Consider the following 24919-nt stretch of genomic DNA (forward strand, 5'->3'; position numbering starts at 1 on the left):
TGAGCGAACAGGACATCAGTGTCATCAAAAAACGGCGTGCATTTGCACGTGAAACAATGTTTAGCTAGGTTAGTTTCTTCGTTAAAGAATTAGCGTGCTCCATGAGCCGCACGTTAACGCAGCTGCAAGTCTGTCCTATGTATGTAAGGCTACAGAACAGGGGAATTTGATACACTACGCCCGTCTTGCAGGGAACATATCTATTTCATGGTTTATGCTGCAAGCATTTCTTCTGCGCCCTTCATGCCTTCTTTGAACCGCCGGCCCCACTCTTTCTAGTTTGTTAGGTGCAGAGAACAGAACCTTTACACCATGCTTGCTCCCCACCCTTTTAATCCGGTGCGACAGCTTGTGGACATATGGCATAACCACTACCCTTGTCCCTTCTTCCGAACCCTTTTCCAGCCCCAAGGTACTTGCAGACGATTTCAGGGAACGGCGGACTTTGTCTGCACTCGAAACGAGAAGCGAGTCCGGGAAACCAGCTTCCCTACATCTGTCTGCCTGGGCTAAGAGACTGGGCATCATTTTATGATAACAACCATGCCTACGTGGTCTGTGTGTGCTGTTGCGCTGTTGAACCACCACTAATGAAAGAAATTTTTCGATTTACTCCTACTAGGCTGCAGAAAGAATAGAAGTTAGCTGTTAAACTGTATGAGCATGGTGTTAGCCACGTGCTAACAAAAGAGGTCGGGCGGGCTGGTGTGAACTTAGTACGTAACGTGCCCACCAAATTATCTCGGTTGTGCAGAATGGTCAACCAAGGTGCCTCAAAAACTGCCCGCTGTAAGATGAAGCCCAGAAACAAATTCATAGCTTGTGACAGTTGTGTAGTTTAGGAGGTCATTCTGTAATGTGAAGCGCCATATGTTGGACAATCAGGTTTGTGTGTCAACATTCTTCTAATGGGACATGTCTCCTACGTTGAGATAGGATATGTTAGCAGGCAAGCAAGATGCATGTCGGACTGTGAGTGCATTACACATTTCTGACGATGTAAAATCATGAGGAAATATAATCGAAAGCTAATTTGAGAGTGTCACATGTAAAAGGCCAAAAGAGACAAAGAAGTTTGAAGGAGAAAAGAAGACTACGAAGACGGTAAGGATGAAGTGTGCCAATTGAAGAACAAAGAAGATGAATTATTCGACGGGGAGCGTGGCAAGAGGTGGTTCACGGAGAAGAGAAGAAGATGAAAAGGATGACGTATCAATGCCGAGGGTTTTAAAGCTAGAAGGGATGATAATACGCATGTGGAAAACAGAAGTGGAGGCTCCTGATGGTCAGGGACACTTTGGTTGGGACAGAGCAACGCCGGCTGCTGCTCCAGCAGTGCTGAGCCTATTCCGGGGATTCAGTGGCTGACGCAACCACCTCCTGTGCCCAGGGGTATCACAAACGCTGCTGCCGCGTGCCAGCTGCATCGCCCTGGTGGTCCCTCCAACGCCAACGTCAACGCCAATGTTGCTTCCACCAGTGCTTTGATCGGGTGTTCATCCGACACCAGTTTTTCACACTTCGAACGTCACCTCAGCGCCGACGCTACTGCCTGGGCCTACGCAACACTTCCCCAGCACCGAACTGTGAGCATTAACACTGAATGCTAGTAGTCTCGCAGTGGTCCAGTATTGTGTGTACCAGTACCATCAGATTTTGTGTTTTTTGTTGGTGTTTTTAGTTAGTTTTGTGTGCTAGTGCTTGTGTGGTGTAGGGTTTATTAAATGCATGTCCGTGTGCGTTCAGCTGTTGTCCGGTCTATTCTTTCAGTCCCAGCGTTCTCCTGTGATCCATGACAGCGAGATATTTGAGGCGTACATCATGCATACGATTTGTTCAATCTGCGTAGGCACATCATCACTAACATTAATGAAAAATGAAATTGACAATCTGGATAAATAATCACAACAGATGGGTCAGATAACGATTCCATGACTTTCCTTTGTATTTTAGATGGTGCTTCCTTTATTTATTACAAGCAAAGCAATAAATTTCTCAGTCATTTGTCAGCGCTGTGCCTGTATCATCTTGTCTGTCTCCTGTTGCCCTGCGCCTTGTTTTGCAAAGAATCATGCACGGACTGGCCCGGGTGCTCTCCGTGAAGTATTTTAGTGACCTCGTGCAAATTTTTCTTGATGGCTTTTTGAATTTAGTTGCTGCGGACACGGGAGATATGTAAACTTAGCACTGCTGCCTACCTTTCAGGATGTCACATGCGGGGTAGATAAATGCATACTTTGTGTTGTGTTGCGGTGGACCACTGTCATGGAAGGGGTTGCGTCGCTCACTTTGACACAAATACCATGTTTTCGACTGTAGCATCGAATGTTACTTTTGACTTGGCGTTGGTTTGTTAACCATAATGAAGTGCGCTATTATTTTCGTCTTTGTTGTGGTGGTGTTTTCTGCCATGTATAGTCAACTTATGTTCCAGCCAGGCTGGGGGTTTTTATGCTGGCTTGTTGCAGTTTGTGCAGAATTAATTGCATGGCCTGACCACCTTCATTCCATTTTCTAACAGGTAGCATTTTAACTCAAAATTGTTTTTTATTGCCACTTAGAGCTGTTTTCTCTGAAACCACAATCACTTCTTTGGAATGGTTCAGGGACTAACAGCTGGCACTGGCTTGCCATATGGGCTGGTTTTTATTTTCTGTCGGCGTTAGCATGCGTAATATCACCCATCATTAAGGAGCAGTATGTTGGCATTTTGTAAGGATCATTGAGCAAAGAAAACTGATGTGAAATTTTTTTTTTTGTAAAGTGTGGACTCGCACTATGCATGTTGTTCGTGGAAGAAAATGCTGAGAATCTGTTCGTGGGGGGAGGATGACTGCTCAGCACGCTCGCCATTGTAGTAGACTCCACAACTGTCATAGTGTCAGGATTATGGATGGTCAGCATAAGCTATTAAGTTTGTGTACAAGCTATTATATGTCTTTGAACACTTATTCCCTGAGAGTTACGTGTCAGTCGAAGCGTTCCACAAGCTGGTTCATAATCGTGCACAAGCATGAATTTTTTATTGTTTGCTCTGAAAATTTAGGTAGATATAAGTTCAGTTGTTTGAAATTTTTGAATTAGTGTTCATTGGGTGGCATTAAGGAATTCATTGGCGAATATCTTTGTGCTTTGTTTATGGGTGTGTTTTCTTCTTATAATTAAAATGTTTCCATATTTCTGTACTGTTGTGGTTTGCCTGTAAATAAATGTTCATAGGTGCACACAGCTTGTCTACTGCTATGAAGAGCTCTGGTAGTACCGGTATGTTGCATTATGTAGGCGTTATAATGGTAAATTTAAAGAATGCTGAAGAAAAGTACTAGATGTGGACACAAAGTATGAACCCATTGCATGCATTTTTTCTGATGGCTGTGTGGGTGTAAGAAGCGTTAAAATGCCATTGGCTTGGCGGTAATAGCATGTGATTCACGGCAACAACTTTTGGTCACTTATTTTTATTTTTTTCATTTTCGGGGCGGTTCATTTGTGAAATACGCAGAGTAAAACCTGTATGAAAACACAAGGCACCCTTTTGGGCCTAATTATGAACACTTGAAACCGGCTTTAAATATGTTTTATTTTGAAGCGACAGCTCCGCTCCTCGGGCTACATTTTCTGATTTCGATGCAGATGACACAGTGGCCTACAATGCCTCACAAGGTCAAACCGTACTTTACTGCGTGGTGGTATGGCTTAAGCTATGTATCACCACATGATCATATGACAGGCCATTGGGTACCAGATTTTGACCTTTGATTTGATATTGGAGACCATGCTGAACAGAACTTTCGCTCGTGTAACTAGGATCAAGCCATGTTGAACCCTGGCCAATATTTTTTTTGACAGTGTAACTGCATGAGGTGTTTTGATAGAGTTTATGATGCTGTTACACTGGAGCCCTTTTGACATTAGTCTTCCATTAATGATGCTATGAATTCGGATCCAACCGGTGATATGCTGTCTTCTACCTTTTCTGAAATGACCTTATGTCTAAAATGATGACACTATTTTCTCCTCTAATCAGCATCACAATGCACAGATTAATTCCCTAAAGGTGCCCATTTCAGTAACCATTTTTTTTTTGTACGTGCCAGAACGAGTAACTCAATGTCGTCAGTCACGTACAGCATGATGTTTCAATTACTCAGAAGTGGAGCGCTGCTGTTTCTCCCGGCCAGCTCATGACAATGGGTCACGTCTTGTAACAGTCGAGAGGAAGTGTGCCACGCAGGTTTGGCAAACGACTCCTTTTGAGTGGATGGTGTTCGGTGCAGATTAACAGGTAATTTTATCGCGTCGCAGTGAGGGAACAGTATATATGGCATTTTACAACTTTAACTATTATTAGCGTATGCGGTGGCTTAATTGCATAGGTCGTTCACAGATAAGAGACTGCCTCTACCAGCCCACAGGAACGAATCATTCATCGCGAGGGGGGGAGAGGGAGACGCCCCCCCTCGAAACCTTTGTTTCTGAAATTCCTTCCTTTCCTGCTCCAGCTTGCCCTGGTTCGTATTATGCACTCGCGACCCTATGCTGAGGGTTTTTTTTTCTGACTGACTGATGTAATGCCTATTCGGCCAGCAGTTTTCTGAAGAGTATTTTATTTATTTACACCAGTACCTGCAGCATCACAAGAGCATTATTAAAGGGGGGAGGGGGGGGACAATTGGAGGAAAATGAACATGTGACAAAATCTAATACAGCTAAGCACAGATGGTGAAAGCAACAAAGCAACAAAATACGTAGCATCAGTAAGTTATCTCGACGGCAAACGGTCTTCAGTGTACCGCGGTGCAAAATTACGACACAGAAATGGAAAGGGTACAATATCGCATGAAGCGCAATGCCATCCAAACGATATGGAGTAAACGGGATATTAATCTATGGCTTACTGCGTGACAATAAAAACAAGCTCTGAACACGTTTTACATTCATCAATGCTCATATCTTCGATAAATTTTTTTTAAATTGGCTATTGACATTTTTATTGCTTGTGTTTCAGCGGTGATTTTATATTTATACCCCAGCACGTGACGAAAAAAAGACGACGCGCGCGTGACAGCACGCGACTGCGCTCTCGGAACGGCAGACATCTTGACGTAGCGAGTGGATGAGGTCGTGGCCAGCGGCTGCTCTTGGACGGACGTTCGTGTTCTGCGCGATACGAAGGAACGGCTTTCAACCAGCTTGCTTGACAGCCTGGAGGTGAGCAATGCTCGTCTATTTTATCGCATTCACCGTCAAAACTACCGCACAATGTATGTGGCCTTGACCACATTGTGCGGCCCTGGAGGACGCGGTGGTATTTTCTGTAATTGGCTATGCCTAGTTCTGAAAAACTCTTTCCTGATGACGCATCATCCCGCAGGAGCTACCGAATGAGCGTCATGTACTGTAGTGCGTTGTGGGCAGAAATTGATCGCTCACGTGGAGGCACTCTGTCATCGACGGGTTCGCAACCATTCCTAGGATTTCGAGTTCGGTCGTTGAACGCGAGTGTGTCTACGTTGCTTTTCAATTAAAATGTTGCCGCCATGGCCAACACTGAAGCTGTAACTCCTTACTGTGGATCTACACGCCATAGGCACTTAGGCCCGTTCCTCGTGCTGCGATTAGAACGAAAAAATTCAGGGGTGCACTTTGTTGACCTAAATTGCGGTGAAGCAGAAGCCTTTAGCGCTGTGTTGCTGGTTGTGTCGCTGATGTGTGGTGAAGATGTTTAAAGACTAACTACAAAGAGCATTTAGGCGGCATATCGTTCCATATCTGCGTTCAAGAGGCGTCTGGATTGGGATGCGATAGCGTGTTGCAGCACTGCCAAGGAGTCAACGGAACACCACCGCCCATTCGGCGCGACGCCTTGCCCGTTGGACAATTTAAGGAAAAGAAATGACGCCTGTCTCACATCTCGGTGGACACCCTATCCGTGCTGTAAGGGAAGGAAAAGGCTTTCGTTAGTTGCTGGACCCCGCCGCGGTTTCTCAGTGGTTAGAGCGCTCGGATACTGATCCGGAGTTCCCGGGATCGAACCCGACCGCGGCGGCCGCGTTTCGATAGAGGCGAAACGCATAAGGCGCCCGTGTGCTGTGCGATGTCAGTGCACGTTGAAGATCTGCAGGTGGTCGAAATTATTCCGGAGCCCTCGACTACGGCACCTCTTTCTTCCTTCTTTCACTCCCTCCTTTATCCCGAATTTCCTTATGGCGCGGTTCAGGGTTCCGCCTGTATGTGAGAGACACAATTGAGCCTTTTCCTTTCCACAAAAACCAACTTTCAATTTCAGTTGCTGGATGTAACGGACACATCCATGGCCGCGATTATGAGCCATTAAAGGCTTAATTTCGCCTTTAAATGGTCGGCCTAGTCGGTGACGCCACAGCGCGATTTTCGGTCAGTGCTTTCACATGCAACGCGCGCCCAGCGAATTTGGTTGGAGGGACAATTTTGCATATGCAAGCCATGAATAAACGTGACGGAAGCTTTACACGAATTATGTTACTGATATTATTACCTGCGTATTTTTGCAAGGCATTAATATTTCGTATGTTTTGATTAGAAAAATGAGCTGCAGTTTAACTACTGCTGAACCTGGTAAGAGAACGAAAGGTGTGGTGTATCGGGCAAGTAGACGCGGCTTGGCGTCTGTACGTTCCGCACACCGGATAGGCAGCGTGCCCAGCCTGGTGGCAATTAAATTAATGGCTGATCGCGAGAGGTTGGTCAGCCAATTAATGCTGCGGCCTATTGCTGCAGTGCCTCGTGTCTGCCACAACGTTGTCAGCGCTAATACATATAGGCCACATGTCTCTCACACCATGGCCACGTGCCTCAAAGCGCGAATGAGGCGTCCACTGACCCAGGGATCCAGTTATATGCACCCTTCCTTTCCTCGAAATCATCGGAGTCCGACGCAAACAAACATGAACGCCGACGGCCTATAAGCGGTATTCACATGGGGACATCGGCATGGATGGATGTGGGAAGGAGTTGAGCGACGTCACCGATCCGCCCAAGTCCACCCCAGCTCTTGGATTCACGATTCAGTGGGCGCCTTAGCGTTGTACCTCCATAAAAACGCAGCCGCCGCGGTTGGGTTCGAACCCGTAGGTCCCGGGTTCGAACCCGACCGCGGCGGCTGCGTTCTTATGGAGGAAAAACGCTAAGGCGCCCGTGTGCTGTGCGATGTCAGTGCACGTTAAAGATCCCCAGGTGGTCGAAATTATTCCGGAGCCCTCCTCTACGTCACCTATTTCTTCCTTCTTTCACTCCCTCCCTTATCCCTTCCCATACGGCGCGGTTCAGGTGTCCAACGATATATGAGACATATACTGCGCCATTTCCTTTCCCCAAAAACCAATTATTAATTATTATTATTCAGTGGGGCAGCAGGGAGACGCCGACATGGACGAGCGAAGCGCTGCCGGGCTGCGGAGACAGAGGGGCAGGGGTCGAAAAGGAAGTAAGGGGCCAAAACAATGCTCCCTTGTTGGGTTGTGGCGAAAAAAAGACAGAGGGGGAAACAATAGATGCGCGATAGGAGGGGATATAAGAGAAAAGAAACCAGAGGGGGAACAGCCAAAAAAATTGTGGATTAGCCCTGATAATCCCGGATATACCATGCGAAAGTGAGATTGAGGTATCCACTGGCCCACAGAGCCGGTTGTGCGCCGTTCCTTTGGTGAAAATGAACGGTCTTTGCAAAGTTGTCAACGCCAATGAACTTTATGAACGCTGTCGGCTCACTTGTTTTGTTTGGTTTTTGAGGAAAGGAAAAGGCATAGTAGCAGTCTCGCATATCTCGGTGGAATCCCGAACCCCGCCGTAAAGGAAGGGATGAAGGATCGAGGGAGGGAAAAAGGAAAGAGACAACTGAAAATTGAAATTTGGATTTTGAGGAAAGACGTGGCGGAGCGCAACGGCGAAACACCTGTGGCTCGGTGGTACTAGTTTCGCCTGCGCAGTAGTGATAGGCAGCGAGAGAGGAAATGCGACGGGGTCGGCTCCGGCCACCTGCGCCGTGCGTGACATCACTCCTGCTCCGACATACGCCGGCTGGCGCGAAGCGCGGAGTTGACTGGCGTAGTGAAGCTTTTCGCTTCAAAAAGACGGCAGCGGGCTGCACCCCACGCATCACCGAAGGCCACATCTCCCGGGGAGAAGGACTGAACGTACCGGCCGAACGAACGGTCCCTTCCTCGATCGGCGGCGGCCGCCGGAGCAAAACCGGAAGCTGTGTCGCCACGAGCACTCTCGAAGGCAGGACGTGTGAATACGCTCGGTTTCGGCGGCGCCTGCTGAGTGAAGTCATAGCTGTCACGTGGTTTGGTCTTCAAACTCGCGCACGGCGAAGAAGCTGCGCAGGGGGGGTGGTGGTGAAAGCCTTAATAGACAGAGGGGAGTTTAATACACGCAGGTCCTTGGGCCCGTGCACGGCCCCACTGCACTCAAACGTTCATGCCCCGGAGGCTCATGACGCTGCATGGTAGCCCGGCCTGTGGCGGTGGCTTGCTTAGCCGCGGGTCCTCGGAGCGCAGTAGGGTTTCCCAAGTCTCCAAAGTGGTAAGTGCTCCAGGCCCCGTGGGGGGGGGGGGGGGGGGATCCGCCGAGCAGAGGAAAAGGATATGATCGATAGTGGCTTTGGGGTGGTGGCAGAGAGTACAGGAGGAGTTTGTGTGGACTTGGTGATAGCGCGAGCGTATATATATAAGGGGAGGGTATCGCGCGTGTTCGGAGCCGCCTCCAGAGTGTCTGGTGATAATTTTCGAGGGAGGGATGGGGCGGGTGGTAGAGCCGACACCCGGCTTCGCAGGTCTGCATCTTGTCACTTAATGAATACATATGCGCTCCCGTGAGAACCCTAGATCGGAGGCCGCCGGTGCCAGGTTGAGGAACCCCGGGCTAAGCGTTGGCAGCCTCGTTTCCAGGATTCCTGGAGTGGGCAGGCACCCATATGAGCTCCATGTGGCGGGGTGGGTGTTCGGCAAGCGACTTCAGTATGCGAAATGCAGGGGTGTGAACTCTGCCATGAGCAAAATTTAGTATGGCAGTTTTAGAGTCCGATAGCTATATACCGGGCCTCCGTGCGCGTGATGGCTTGGGCAATGGTGGCCTCTTCATCCTCCTCCGATGTGACAGTGGGGATATGTGAAGAATGGCAATCGGTTGTAGGTAGGGGTTCGTGATGGCCACAAACACGTCAGCACCGTGCATGAGGCATCCACCTGCATGGCATCCGGTTTCGTGCCATAGTGTTTGTGGAGTGCACGTGCGCAAGCTCTGCGGCGGGGTTCGTGGTTTGTGGAGTGCATATTTTTGGGGAGAGGTTTAATAAATATAGCTCCCGGTGAATGTGGTGGCGGACCTGGAGCTGTATGGGATCCGTGGCTGGTGTCTTGATACTAAGCGTGTGTAGGATGTGTCTGCCGGTGGTGGTTCTCTTGAGGCGTATGTATTGTATCTGTCGGTGGGTCTCGATAAGCTCAGCTATCGTGTTGTATAGGCCTAGCTGGAGGAGTTTTTTGGATGAGGTATTTAGGGGTATGTGCAGTGCTGTCTTAAATGCTGTTCGGATCATGGCATCCGAGTTGGAGATTTTTCTGCCCTGGAGTTTCAGGTAGGGGAGCATGGAGTGAAAGCAGCTGAGGATGGAGGGGAGTATAGTAAAGCTTTTGCTTAAGTAAATAGTTTTGCTTCCATCGTGGCAACAGCTCCCACGTGACCCTATGTCGCAAAACCATCTGCAGCTAGACCGATGTCCCTCCCCAGTCTCAGACCGACAGAAAGCGCAGCGCCACAGGTGAAAATCGCATGCTCGTGAAATGGGCCTCATTTAGCCGCCAAGGCACACCGTAAGGGCCTGCCTTTACGGTGTGCCTCAGCCTTCACTTGGATGAAGGCCTTCACGGTGATGCTTTCATTGTAAAGGTCTTTCACGTAAAAGCCTTATGCTAAAGGCGTTTAGGGTAGATGCACTCCAAGACCTCAGGTAGACATTCTTTAGGCCGAAAGACTTTATGTTAAAGGCCTTTTATGTCAAATGGCTTTTGCACGTGAGGACCTTAACTCATAACTATATACTGCGTGATATTGTCGCAAATGGGTTTCAGAATCAAAAAGTTAGGCACAGGCCGCAAGGAATCAAGCAATGTTCCAGCTCCAAAGAGCACGCGCGTCTCACTTTGTCCTCAAGGCACCGCCCGGGGACACCTGCCGGCATTATTCCCCCTCCGTATCCAAAAAAAAGGAAGCAAAAACGTGGGCGCACTTGGGGCGACGTACCGGTGTCCATACCCTCACTTTGTCATCGGGATGATACTCGGCGAAGCGATGTTGTTGGTTGTAGCGTTCTGCATCCGTTGCCTGCTGCCGGTGGATGTGCATACGAGCCAGTTGGCGGACTTCCTCTGCGTGCCGGGTAAATTCCTCGGCGTCTGGCGTGAGCGCCTGGTCGTGAGGGGGGCACGGAAGCATGGCATCGAGCATTGTTTGGAGATCACGCCCATAGACGAGGCGAAACGGCGTAAATCGAGTCGTTTTCTGAATCGCCGTGTTGTAGGCAAACGTCACATATGGGAGGATCTCGTCCCATGTCTTCTGCTGTACATCGACGTACATTGCGAGCATGTCTGCTAAGGTTTTGTTGAGGTGCTCCGTGAGCCCGTTTGACTGCGGGTGGTATGCAGTAGTCTTGCGGTGGTTCGTGTGACTCAGCTGGAACACCTCGTGCATGAGCTGCGCTGTAAACGCAGTGCCCCTATCGGTGATGACGGAGGACAGAGTGCCATTTCGTAAAGCAATGTGGTGTATGAAGAAGCGCGCGATTTCAGAGGATGTACTGCGCTGCACCGCCTTGGTTTCCGCATAGCGCATCAAATAATCAGTCGCAACTATAATCCACTTATTGCCAGAAGACGACACAGGGAATGGGCCCAGAAGATCAATGCCGACTTGGTCAAAAGGTGTGCGAGGTGGCGCAATTGGTTGGAGCTGCGGGCTTGAGCAGTGGTGACTTACGACGCTGGCACTCACGGCAACCTCTGACCTAGCGGTGGATGGTCTTTGCAAGTTTAGGCCAATAATAGCCCTGATGCACTCGAGCGAGCGTGCGTGCAAATCCCAAATGGCCAGAGGTGGGCTCATCATGACACGCCGAAAGGATGTCGCGGAGGTCTGATGGCAGGACTAGGAGGTAGGGCCGGTCACCGTTGCAGGAGTTTTTCTTGAACAGTACGCCATTGTGAATGCAGAAAGAGGACGAGTGGTGGGCAAAGTGTTGAGGTACGTTAGAAGCATGACCCTCCAGGTGATCCATGACAGACCGCAGGTCAGCGTCAGCACGCTGCTTTGCCACTAAGTCCGAACTGCTGATCACGCCTAGGAAACGATTGTCATCCTCTGCGCTGTCATCAGCTTGCTCGACGGCTGCGCATGAGAGCGTGTTGGCGTCTTCATGTTTACATCCGGGCTTATAGGCAATATCGTGTAATCAAATTCTTAAAGGCGAAGGCTCCAGCGTGCTAGGCGTCCTGATGGGTCCCGGAGATTGGTAAGCCAGCACAAGGAATGGTGGTCAGTGACCGCTTTAAAATGACGACCATAGATATAAGGTTGAAGTTTCATCGTGGCCCAGATGACAGCGAGGCACTCCTTTTCCGAGGTGGAGCAGTTGATTTCGGTGCACGAGAGTGTGCAATTCGCATACGCGATCACACATTCCACGCCTTCTTGATGTTGAACGAGGACCGCACCAAGCCCGATGTTGCTAGCGTTGGTGTGTATCTTGGTAGCAGCCTCCTCATCGAAGTGAGCCAGCACAGGGCTCACTCACGTCTCACTTCTTTGTCCTCAAGGCGCCGCCCGGGGACACCTGGTGGCATTATTCTACATGGAGTCATGCTAAACTGTCTGCTATTTTTAAGGCATAAGCCTTTCTTGGCTCATGAGTGGCGTCAATCATAAGTTGTACAGTAATTAAAATAAAATGTAAAAGTTGATAAGCAACATTTGCTAAGAAACATGGCACTCCTTTTCCGAGGTGTAGTTGATTTCGGTGCACGAGAGTGTGCAATTTGCATACGCGATCACACATTCCACGCCTTCTTGATGTTGAACGAGGACGGCACCAAGCCCGATGTTGCTAGCGTTGGTGTGTGTCTTGGTAGCAGCCTCCTCATCGAAGTGAGCCAGCACAGGGCTCACTCACGTCTCACTTCTTTGTCCTCAAGGCGCCGCCCGGGGACACCTGGCGGCATTATTCTACACGGAGTCATGCTAAACTGTCTGCTATTTTTAAGGCATAAGCCTTTCTTGGCTCATGAGTGGCGTCAATCATAAGTTGTACAGTAATAAAATAAAATGTAAAAGTTGATAAGCAACATTTGCTAAGAAACATATATGTAATCATAGTAGTGACCGTAAATAGATTGTAAAAAATAGTGATAGCGATAATGACAATTACTGATAGTGAGAGTGTTGGAGATATTGATGGTAATGATAGTGATGATAGCTGTGGAGAGTGATAGTTCTAGAAATAGTGATAATTATAGTGGTAGAGATAGTGGTAATGATAGCTACTGATAGTGCTAAAGATAGTGATAGTGAAGATGACAGTGATGATGATAGTGATAGTCTGTGATACCAATGGTGATAATAGTGGTGACCATAGTAATGAAGGTGATTGCAATAGAAAAATGAAAATCGAGGGAGAAAAGTAAGAATTGAAATAAATAATAAGAAACAAAAATAAAAACAATGAAAAAGGGAGGGAGAAATAAAGGAAAGAAAGGCTATTAAGGCTATTAATAGCATTTCTGCTATTAAGCAGACATAAGTGCAATCTTGTATTTTTTTACAGCAGCACTGTGTGCTACTACAGAATTTTTAGTGGGCAATACGCGATTTTATGCATGCACAACACGGCTTCTAATTCTAAAATTACTTATTTACTACGTAACATTTCCTACGGTATACCTGAATGCAGCACTCCAAGATGGCTACCTGCAAGCGGCATAAAGAACGCCTACACGAGAGTATCTCAATGCCGCAACTTGGCTTAGCCCCAAGGCTGGCGCTGGTGCTGTTCCTCATCGGCAAGAAGCCGCGACTTCAGGAAGCCCCGAGCAGACCCGTTGGTCGTGGTGCCCAAGTATCGACTCAACCTGTCCGGCTTATTCACCCCCAACTGGAGCGACGCGCCAGGTGAGTGTCTACAAACGGCACCTGTTTGGAATAAACTTCGGGGCATTAAATATGTCTAATAATTTTTCAAAACATATCCTCATTTTAATTTAATATTTTTCTTTTATTATCACCAAAGGAGTATTTTTCAGCGTTTCCAACTAATACGCCAGAGCTACTGAGTTGCCAAATAGTGTGCTGGGCCTTGAAGGTATATGCAAAAGCGTTATCAATTCAATGCCTGGATTGCACAAATATTCACTCATTTCTACAATGTGCTCTCAGCACAACTCTCAAGCAACCTTACGTAGAAAAATAATAAAGTAATTATTTTAGAGCAAGCCCAGTAACCTCTTTAGGTTACTGCTATAAACATCCTTGGTTTCTCTCTGACTTATTTGAAATATCACATGCACTGCAAGATGAGATTGAAGGAAATAAACACGAGTAGCTACCCTTGGAAGTGACGCATGTTGAACACAGACCTCTGGAGTCATATGTCGAAACAAAATAAAATATTTTAAGGCGCTTTAACAGGCTGACTTGTGTTTGTCGAATGTGCCCTGGAGATGACAAGTGGCTGGCATCGCTAATTTCACTGCCTTCACGATCGCTCAGTTGGGCAATGCGCCAACTTTAGTGGTACATTTTTAGAGCAAGAAGAGAGTTAATTTTGTTCACAGTTTGGCGACATGTCGCTGTAAGTATAGGCAGTATAAAACGACACATACAGGAGCCAATTTAGACAGGAAAAGAGTTTCACTGGCTGCACACTGATGTAGGTGCAACCGATGATTCTGCTTTTGCACAACTTTCATGAAATGCCACTGTGCATCTTGTAATGATGCCTTTGCAGTATTACAGTAGGCCTAAACGTAGTGGTACAGATGCACAGAACTTGTGATTGTGTTTAAATCACCTTACTCACTAGCACTTTCAACTCCGGGAACTATTGCGTGAGGTAAACCAACTTTGCAAACACAGGAGAGAACAGTTGGTGTGTGAGCAGTGAGCTGATGCCTGCCTTCCATTGCTGAAAGACAGAAAGAGAGAAAGTAGGGAATTCATCCAGCCATGTGTGGCTCGATTCTTTGCTGTCACAATTAACTTTATAGCATTCACGTTTAGTTTACCTAGTATACTCTTCCTCACAGCGGGTTGGCACTGATGTGGAGGCTGCATGCCATTCTCATATCTTAGAGTCTCTGCTCCAGGACTGTAGTGCGGGAGAGGAAATCTCGTGTTTCCCATGCTTTTAGCTGCTCTATCGTTTGCACAAACGCTTGGTCTTAGTCCCACATGTCGGGAAGGCTGGTTGGTATTCACAAATTTATTGCAGGCCTTTGTGGCTCTTGTGAAGAAGATGATGACCCAGACAAAGCAGATAACTCGTGAAAACGAAGAAGATGGCCCGCGCGTCAGCCATATTGGTACCGCCACGTGTGTCTGTGCCCGACCTGGTTGCCCTCGGATTGTTCTCGCCGCTGCTCCCTTCCTCCGAGGTCTTTTACATAAACCCCTGGTTACATTTGGTGGAGGTGCCGGTTAACAGCCCTGGAATTGCGCAACCGTACTCTCCCGCCACCTGCGATGCCTCACGACGTTCAACATCAAGCCGTGCAAGTGGGCCCAGCTGTTACTTGCGCCGGCTCCCTTCGCCAACGGGATCCGGCCATCTTCAGTGGGACCGATCAGCAGGATGTCGAAGATTGGCTCACGTCTTACGAGAGGGTGAGCCTTTACAACAAATAAGACGAAGCCACCAAACTAAATAACGTAATTTTTTATCTCACCGGTGTGGCTAACCTGTGGTATCGGAACCACCAGGTGGACATCCGCACCTGGTCTGCTTTCAAGACAACCTTCTCCGAAGTGTTTGGTCGTCCTGCTGTTCGGAAACTCTGCGCCGAACAACGCTTGCGTGAACGGTCTCAGCAGGTCGGCGAAAGCTTTACCAGTTACATAGAAGACGTCATTGACCTATGCAAGCGTGTCAACCTCAACATGTCAGAAGCTGACAAGATTAAACACATTTTGAAGGGTGTTGACGACGAAGCCTTTCAGATGCTGGTAGCGCGCGACTTGCGCACCGTTGCTGAAGTCGTCACACTCTGCCAAAGCTTCGAGGAGCTGCGGAAGCAGAGGCTCCTGACTCGACAGCACCCTCGACTAATTGAGTCGCTTGCTGGACTGACACCAGCAGCTGACACCTCATCGCTGCTGCAACAAATCAAACACTTTGTTCGGGAAGAAGTGGCGCGCAGCTGGCACCTCATCGCTGCTGCAACGAATCAAACACTTTGTTCGGGAAGAAGTGGCGCGTCAGCTTTCTCTTCTGCCGAACCCTACAGGGCTAGCTCCAGATTTGGCTCCGGCCCTTCGACACGCAATCCAAGAGCAGGTTGCCGAGGCTCTTCCACCCGCCCATCCGCCACCACCTGTCGCCACTCCACTGACATATGCCGACGTTGTCGCCCAGACGCCGCCCCCTATGGCCGCTCCGCTGACATACGCGGACGTTGTCGCCAGACCTCGACCGCCTACCTATGCTTTGCCTCCAACACCTGCGCGAGCGGTGGCTCCTCTTCGGCCGGCTCCGCGAGTCAGGAATCCCTGGCGCACCGTCGACAACCGGCCTATCTGCTACAATTGCGGCTTGCCTAGTCGTGTGGCCCGGCTTTGCCGCCGCCGTCTCCCAGTCTACGCGCCATCTCCTCCAGCTCCCGCATATTGGCCTTCCATGAGTCAGTACTCCGGATCTGCTGAGCCGCCGTCTAGTCGTCCTTTTTCTCCTGACTGTTCAGCCCTTTCTAGACGCCGTTCACCTTCACCGAGGCGCCGCTCCGTTTCTCCTATGCGACGTCGCGCCAATCTCCCTCAGGAGGAAAACTAGGTGCTGCAGTTCCTGAGGCGAGAACTGTGTCCCTGTCGAACTTTCCAAGGCCTCACATATCCCGTGCTAATCTGATCGAAATTTCTGTCGAGGGCAATACTGTCTTGGCCCTTGTGGACACCGGTGCTGCGATTTCTGTTATGGACGAAAAGTTTTGTAGTTCGTTGAAGAAGGTAAAGACGCCGATTGCTGGTCCGCAGCGTGTACCGCTCGAGTTGTGATTCAGGACTCCCTCTACACGATAGAATTCGTCGTGCTGCCTTCCTGTTCCCATCCTGTTTTTCTGGGCTGGGATTTCCTTTCCGTCCATGAAGCTATCATCGACTGTGCTCGAGCGGAAGTCAGGTTCTCTTCTCTGCCCAATCCTTTTCTGGACGCCACTCCTCCTGTTGCCTGTGTTAAAACCCTCACCGCCGAAGACATCGACATTCCCCCGTGCTCGTCCGTTCTTGTACACTTGTCTTGCGACTCTATTGGTGACGACACTGTCCTCTACTCCAGGCCATTCTTTTCTGCACCGCAAGTGTCTCCCTCTGCCATACGCCGTACTGACTGTGTCCGCTCGCCTTTCGATACTTTTGGTTTCTAACCCGTTTTCCTGCCCTACCACTCTGCGCCTTGGTGAATGCCTCGGCAGTGTGCAGCCCATCGCATCTCTGCTCATCCGCGAGGAGACCGATGATACATCGCTCCTCGCCATGAACGCGCTCAGCCCTCCTGCCTCTATGCCAGATCTCTCTTCTACCGAATTGTTCTTGTACTCCATCAACGCCGATCTTCCCCCGCCGCACAGAACACAGCGTCTCGCCCTCCTTCATCAATTTCGCTCCTCCTTCGACGCTCACCGGACTTCCTTGGGCCGAACTTCCACCGTCACCCATCGCATCGACAGTGGTGCCCACTCGCCGCTTCGGCAGCACCCCTATCGTGCGTCTCCAACCGAGCGCCAGACTATTACAGAGCAAGTCGACCAAATGCTTCAAAACTGCGTCATTCAGCCCTCAAGTAGCCCTTGGGCATCGCCTGTTGTCCTTGTGAAAAAGAAAGATGGCTCCATACGCTTGTGTGTCGATTACCGCTGCCTTAAGATAACGCGCAAGGATGTCTATCCACTCCCTCGCATAGATGACGCTCTGGACTGTTTGCAAGAGGCGGAGCTCTTTTCCTCCCTTGATTTACGTTCTGGGTACTGGCAGGTCCCCATGGAAGCAGCCAATCGTCCCAAAACTGCTTTTGTGACCCCCGACGGATTGTATGAATTTACTGTGATGCCATTCGGTCTTTGTAATGCCCCTGCTACCTTCGAACGGATGATGGACACCATTTTGCGTGGACTCAAGTGGAAAATGTGTCTATGCTATCTCGACGACATTGTCGTCTTTTCCCTTGACTTTGAAACCCATCTATCCCGCCTGAAGCACGTTTTTACTTGCCTTTCTGACACTGGCGGGCAGCTCAACTTGAAGAAATGCCGTTTTGCTGTGCGTCAGCTGACAATTTTAGGCCACGTCTCTAAGCAAGGCGTTCGTCACGACCCAGCTAAACTTCACGCTGTCGCAGACTTTCCCAAACCCACTTCCATCAAAGACTTGCGCAGCCTCTTAGGTCTGTGCTCTTACTTTTGGAGATTTATTAGCAACTTTGTTTCGATTGCTGCGCCTTTAACACAACTGTCCGGCAGTTCCGACTTATCGATGTGGTCTCCAGCTTGCGACGATGCGTATAACGCCTTGCGCCGCCTCCTCACAGCGCCGCCCATACTGCGCCATTTCAACTCGACCGCTCCTACCAAGGTCCACACGGATGCCAGTGGTCTCGGCCTCGGCGCCGTACTCGCCCAGCGCATCTGTGGTTTTGATGAATACGTTGTTGCCTACGGAAGCTGCACACTTACGAAGGCTGAAACTAATTACTCCGTCAGTGAAAAAGGGTGGCCATCGTATGGGCCCTTGCCAAATTCCGCCCGTACCTCTATGGCCGCTCTTTTGACGTTGTGACGGACCAACATGCGCTTTGTTGGCTTTCTTCCTTGAAAGACCCATCCGGCCGCCTTGCCAGGTGGGCTCTTCGTCTGCAAGAATATGACATCCGCGTGGTCTATCGTTCCTGCCGCAAGCATCAAGACACTGATGCCCTGTCCCGCTGCCCACTTCCAGCCGAGATCGCCAGCCTTTCCACCTCTGACGTCTCCCCGTCGTCCCTTCACATTAGCGACATGCCCTCAGTGCAACGTACTGACCCCTGGATCGCTTCTCTTCTCGACTTTCTCTCCAACACGACGGCTGCTTCTCCATCCCGTGCTCTCCGCCGCCATGCTTCCCACTTCGTGATTCGCGATAACCTCCTCTATCGTCGTAACTACAGCACCGACGGCCGCAAGTGGTTACTCGTTATTCCTCGCCACCTGCACACGAACATATGCGCCTATTTCCACGCTGACCCACAATCTGGTCACGCAGGAGTTTTCAACACTTACACCCGCATCCGGCTGCGCTATTACTTGCGCGGCATGTACACCTTCGTACTTAAATACGTACGCGCCTGTCTCACCTGTCAACGTCGCAAGCCATCTCCTCATCGTTCTGCTGGAGAGTTGCAGCCACTCCTTTGCCCACCACGCCCTTTCGACCATATCGGCATTGATTTCTACGCCCCACTTCCGTACACTGCGGCCGGCAACCATTGGGCTATCGTTGCGGTTGATCAGCTCACTAGATATGCCGAAACCGCCGCCCTTCCGTCTGCCACAGCGACAGACGTTGCCTCCTTCCTTTTGCAACGTTTCGTCCTTCGTCACGGTGCACCTCGTGAACTGCTTAACGACCGCGGACGGGCCTTTTTGTCCGATGTCACCGCCCTGCTCTGCCAGCGCAACATAATCCATCATACCACCTCCGCCTATCATCCGCAGACAAACGGCCTCACCGAGCGATTTAACCGCACCCTCGGGGACATGCTCTCTATGTACGTCGCATCCAACCACTCGAATTGGGATCTCATCCTCCCTTATGTGACTTTCCCCTACAACACCGCCCAGCAGTCTACTACTGGCTTCTCTCTCTTTCTTCTTTACGGCCGTCATCCATCTGCTACCATAGACACCATTCTGCCTTACCAACCTGACGCCTCCGGATATACCCCTGTTTCTGAAGCTGCGCAACACGCAGAAGATTGTCGTCAAATCGCCCGGTCACTCACAACTGACGCCCAGTATCGCCAGAAATTCCGCCACGACAACGCTCACACCACATTGCACTTCTCTCCTGGTGCGCTTGTGTGGCTCTGGATACCATCAAGTACTCCTGGACTCTCCTCAAAATTTCTCGCCAAGTATCACGGTCCCTACCATATCCTGGAGCACACATCTCCAGTTAATTACGTCGTCGAACCCCTCACGCCATCTCCCGATCTCCGCCGCCGCGGCCGCGAGACAGTTCACATCCAGCGTCTCAAGCCTTACTACAACCCCTCCATATTGCTGTTGTCGTAAGTCGCCAGGATGGCTCCTCTTCGCCCCGGGGGTGATTGTGAAGAAGATGATGACCCAGACAAAGCAGATAACTCGTGAAAACGAAAATGGCCCTACGCGTCAGCCGTATTGCTATCGCCATGTGTGTCTGTGCCCGACCTGGTTGCCCTCGGATTGTTCTCGCCGCTGCTCCCTTCCTCCCAGGTCTTTTAAATAAACCCCCGCCTTACAGCTCTATTTAGTTGACTTTAACAATATTGTGGACTCAAGGTGGTTTTCTAGTGAATAGCATGTTGCTTAGCTGAAGACACCAGATGTTTAAATTCCTTGAATAATGTTTAGCTGCATGCGGAAAACACAGGACATGGAAAAAAAGCTCTGGGGGAATAAATTTTCACACGTATTGCTGACACCTTTTCTTGAGAGCCCATGTTAACTGCACAACATTTGTTAATTGTCCTTACGAAATATCCACTATGTTTGCAGAATCGTTTCCAATGAGCGTTCGTTTTATAAATCCTCTACCTGTTAGTGCTCGCAGCAGGTTAATTTGTGTTTGTACTGTAATTATTTGATTTAGTTCTTGGAATCATTTGTGCACTTTTTGTCCCCTAACATGTTGACTCCAGTCATCTTCGTGTTTCCTAAAATTTATATGCTTGGCATGCAACGTAGCTTTGCTAGACCAGGGACAAGGCAACCATGGCTGCTGGTGTGCGTATCGTCCTTTGGCGGCCACCCAAGCTCCCTGGAGCCGCAGGAGTGCGACCCTGGAGCCACATCGCATGGCCATCAATTGGTGAGTGTCTCACCAAAGTCCCGCTGGGTGCAACACCGCTTCCGGAGGCTAATGCTTAAGATGGGCTCAGGGCTACAGCCTTTCAAGCATGATGTCACTAAAATGCTTGAGCAACTCGGCGCCATCGTGGAACTCACATGCAGGCCCAGTGTGGCAGTGAGTGACCTCGCATTGAGCATGGGGGTTGGTGGTATCATAGATCAGATCAGAATAAAGCACACTAGCATACGCTAGTGTACACATATTTGTCTTAGCGTGCACTGAGCATCCAAGAAGCATGAAAAACATTCAGGACCTGTTATACAGTGAGAAGTCTGTCAAAATTCATTATTTCGTGACAAATGAAAATTCAAACATAATGCTGCAAATCTCCCTGTGTTTTTAATGCGAAAGCAGTTCTTGTCTCATGGGTGGCGGTCACAGGAGCATTCAGCAGAGTGTGTCATCAGAGCATGTCCTCAAGAAAATTACCATTAGAAAAAAGAAATGCTCCAGCATTTCGGGTTCTAACCCTGCACTTAAGTGTGCCAGGCGGGCATGCAATTCATATGCCATGAAGGGTCTTCTGTTCTAGTGTGTTAGAGGGGCAAGAAGTCAACACGTTTTGGTGTGTGCAACAGTAAAGTGTGTTCCCAATATGTTCTGATGTCAGACAACGATGACTTGCAAGAAAAGTTGCCAACATCATCGAAGGGTCACTCAATAGGTGTCATATGACAACGATGACTTGCAAAAATGTTCCTGAGGTTCTAATGACTTTGCATTTCTCTAACATAGCAGACTGCAGTGCTCTCCAACTTTTTTACATTCTCCTCATCCTTGTTCTCCTCAGTACTAGAGATAATAAATTCTTGCGTACAAATGAAGATCTTAAGGGCGAAAGCGGATGTTAATATTCACTGCCATCTGGCTGCATTTCTCGTCATCAGAAGGCGTTAAGGATAATTTTATGCAAAAACCAAATGGCAAAACAAGTCTGAAGGGCGCTGAAAAGGGAAGAAAGCATACTTATTAGTACGGTATTAACAGCACTTGTTGCATTGGCGAACAAACGACTGTGACGACTTGTAATGCAGAGAGGGGGGACTCTGAATTTTTTATTTTCCTTTTGATTGTGCTGCTTTATTTTCATAAGGGAAATAACACGAAGCTAGCATGTCATCATAAGCAACACATAAAGTGACCAAGATATGAAAGGGAAAAAAGGAATCAGAGGAATGGGCTGACAAGGCTTTTTGAAACCCCTTTAAGCCTTGTTGTTCTTAGGCATAATACAGATGACAAATGCATAGGTACTCCTAATTTTGTTTTGATTCTTACGCTAATTGCATTATATACTTTTACTCTCCTTTATCTTTCAGTTTGCTTCATAGTGCACCGTGAAGAAAGAAAAGATGCAAGATAATGCAAGTGAATTTGATTTACTGCAGGAAAAAAGGAATGTCCTGCGAGTTTTGTCTGTGGGCACACTCCTGCAGCTCGAAGCGTGCATCTGCGGTGCATTCGAGCCACGTTTCACCGTCTGCCTGCCTGCAGTGGGAAGGGGCCTACAACTTCTGACGAAAACTGGTAACGTTTAAGTCATTAATGGCTCTTCCTGAGGTGTTATACGGAATGTGCTTTTTGTGCACTTATCCATCCTCAATGCCAGTGTCGTTGTGGCATTACAGAAAAAAGTGAAAATAGCCGCGCTCAGAATTAGGAAAGTTCCTATTTGAGGCAGTGTGGAAAGTGCGACAAGAGGAGGTTGTGGAATATTTTTGCAGAATATTGATAAAGACACAAATGGTCCCCTAGGCTATGCTATTAACTGCATCAAGCTTACTTATTGAAAAAAAAAAGAAAATGAAACAGTGACACAGGAAATAATGTCGCAGGATTGTTTAAAAATAATCTAAGTGAACAAATGGAAACGTAGCATTCAGCTGCATTACCTACTTGCTACTTTTAGAAGTGTTTTCATTTTGTGTTCTTCTCTGATTTACTCACTGCTTCTATGATTTCAATTTCCCTATTGCATATTTGTTCACCTGCTGCCTAGGCTTCCAGTGGGCTGAGGCCTTGTGGAAGGGGGAGGTAGGAGGGCTGGTGGTGTACAGTGATCTGGAAAGTAGAGTTCCCTGGTGAATGAGGCCTCTGAAGGGTGGCGGTGGGCGGGGATGGGGAGGATGACCAATGGTGGTGGTGCATAGATGGGCTGCACCCTATCTAGTGGGGTGAGGTGGGGCAGGGTGCTGGTGGGTGTGCTGCCGCCCCCTAGGGTTCTGCCAACCAGATCGGCATTTTGGTGATGGACAGTAGCACTGCTTCTGCAGTAAAATGAAACCTTTATGTCTTCTGTGCACATTTGGTTTGTTGTATTTGGTAATCTTGTAACGGTTACATCATTAATGTCTAATTTGGTCTTTGACAACAAATACGAATCGGTTTGTGGGTTTTAACGTCCCAAATCGGCTCGGGCTATGAGGAACACCATTTTGAAGGGCTCTGAAAATTTCGGCCACCTTGGGAAGAACCCCAGGTGGTCGTTCCTCATAGCCCTCAGAGCCATAGCGTTCCTCATGGCCCGAGTTACTTTGGGACATTAAATGCCATAAATAGATTAGTATCTTTTGCTAATTTTATTCTGATGCTGTTTCCTATGGTCAGTATACATATTTATGTAGGCCCAGCGTAACTGTTAGCACAGAACACGGGACAAGAACGACTTGGACGCAGACACCTCTGCGCTTGTGTCCGCGTTTACTTTGCGTCATGTCTCAGCATTTGCATTGAACCCATTATAGATACATGCAACTATTTATAGATATGTGCCACTGTTGTTAAAAGAAACCTGGAGGGGACACTTAACCTCCACCTTAAGGGTATCATGTGATAGTGTTAATCAGGTAATGCCTCTATCCGTGGAATTTGTCATCCTCAACTTTACGTTCATTGTTCTCTGGGAGCCCTCATGCAACCCCTGGCACAGTAGTGCAGCAGTTAAGCTATGCGCAACTGCCCAGCGATGCAGGTGCTGCTACGAGTGGGGCTCGAGATCCAGCTTTCTCTTCCCGAGCATTATCTTGCGACCAATTAATAATTGAACTGCCATCTGCCACGCTGGGCAATTTTCTCACAATCCGGTGGGGACGCTGTGATGACACCACCAGGTCACTTGACCTAGCTGGCTCATTTAGGCTGCTTCTCCGAGGATTTTTCAATTACTACGCCACCGCCGCTGCCAGATTTTTTGCAGAATGAAAGTTTAACGTTATCGCTTTGATATGCAGCCAAAAGGGTCTCTTTTTAAGCTATGTAGTGTGGCTCTTGTTTAACTTCTTGAAGATCTGTGCTCCGGACCACTTATATCAAGACCTGCTGTCACCTTGGAAAGATTCGGAACGCCCATGAGGCAAAACAAGTTACGGGCATGGACCAGAAACAAGCCAGGTAGTCTGTATATTTTGTACAAATTGTGTAGCAAGTAGCTCAGCCTCAACCTCAGTCATGGTTCTAATACTGTGGGGAGGTTTTGTGTGGCATTGGGTTTTGTGAGGTTTTTCAAAGGAAGGTTGTGCTCCAACCGATATGTTTTTCATACTGTGGTCCACGACACCTTGTAACCCTTCGCCCTGAACCTCGCCACGTGATTCAGGCAAAAGGTATAAAAATCTTGCTGGCTGCCTTTCTATTCAGTGGCTTCTTCAGCTCAAGTTAGTACAGCTGAGCTGGCCATCTTGCATCTCTTGTGGAAGAAACAGCACGAAAAATAATTACAGAAATGGGATGTTCTGGATATGTAGGACCCGCCTCGGTAATGGCCTTGTAGTATCGCCAGTAGCATGCAGAACCTAGCGATGTTACTGAGTAAGCCAGCACGGCCTGACCCGAATCGAACGCTTGGCCTAGATTCCGAGATGTTCCACTGGTGCTTTAAGCTGTGTGCTGGTAAGCGTGTGGAAGGTAAGCCGAGTGCTGTTTTGCACATTACAATTTATCGGATCATAGCAAGTGTTGTGTGGAGACCACATAACAAATCTCGTTTGTGAATTTGTGTTGCTATGTGTTGGACCCTTGCCGCGCAGGGTCCTCCCACGCTGGACACGGCTGTTACATGGCTTCCCTACAGGGACCAGAGGGGAGCCGCCATCATAGCTGCACACTTCGGCCCGCAGCAGCGATGGTTTTCCGAGACTTAGGAGCCATGTCGCTGAATTTTCGACCCTAAATCGCTGCATGGCGATGGCGTATTGTGCTGCCATGCACGTTACTTTTGTACGTCTTGGCAAATTTCGTATTTCTTTGTAGTTTGTTTAGCGTAACATTGATTGCGTGCTAAAATATTGTGTTCTGTGTGTGATTATTACTTAGCCGTGCACTAAAGCCTGTGGTGTGCAGGCTCGATGCAAAACAGTTTTTGTGCAGTTGGCCAAAACCTTAATCAACAGCATTGAATCTCAAGAGGACACACGTGCTGCATCCACTGGTGAAATAAGAGCTGATTGACTGGTGAAGCAATGCGGAATTTTTTTTCCCGCTAATCGACATGTCCGGAACTTTTGTCTATAACTTTATATTGGGAAATTAGCCGCCC

At 48.7% G+C, this 24919-nt stretch overlaps 1 protein-coding gene across 8 annotated transcripts in view; it reads left to right on the forward strand.

Moving 5' to 3' along the window:
- Positions 1-24668, forward strand: part of LOC144115176 (uncharacterized) — a 37360-nt gene extending 12692 nt beyond the window's left edge. For 2 of the 8 annotated variants that reach the window (XM_077649404.1, XM_077649407.1), the window contains 6 exons: positions 5009-5211; positions 12986-13203; positions 20220-20343; positions 21774-21912; positions 23671-23775; positions 24411-24668. In XM_077649404.1, coding sequence (XP_077505530.1) covers positions 12995-13203; positions 20220-20343; positions 21774-21912; positions 23671-23775; positions 24411-24553 — 720 coding nt within the window. In that variant the 5' untranslated portion in view covers positions 5009-5211; positions 12986-12994 and the 3' untranslated portion in view covers positions 24554-24668. Of the gene's footprint in view, positions 1-1390; positions 1587-3372; positions 4286-5008; positions 5212-8409; positions 8566-12985; positions 13204-20219; positions 20344-21704; positions 21913-23670; positions 23776-24410 lie in introns of those variants that run through there. The other 6 variants (XM_077649403.1, XM_077649408.1, XM_077649405.1 and 3 more) reach the window with 6 other exon arrangements.
- Positions 24669-24919: the final 251 nt, after the last annotated feature.

This window comes from Amblyomma americanum, chromosome 1 (genome assembly GCF_052857255.1).
Source record: "Amblyomma americanum isolate KBUSLIRL-KWMA chromosome 1, ASM5285725v1, whole genome shotgun sequence".
Lineage (NCBI taxonomy): Eukaryota > Metazoa > Arthropoda > Arachnida > Ixodida > Ixodidae > Amblyomma > Amblyomma americanum.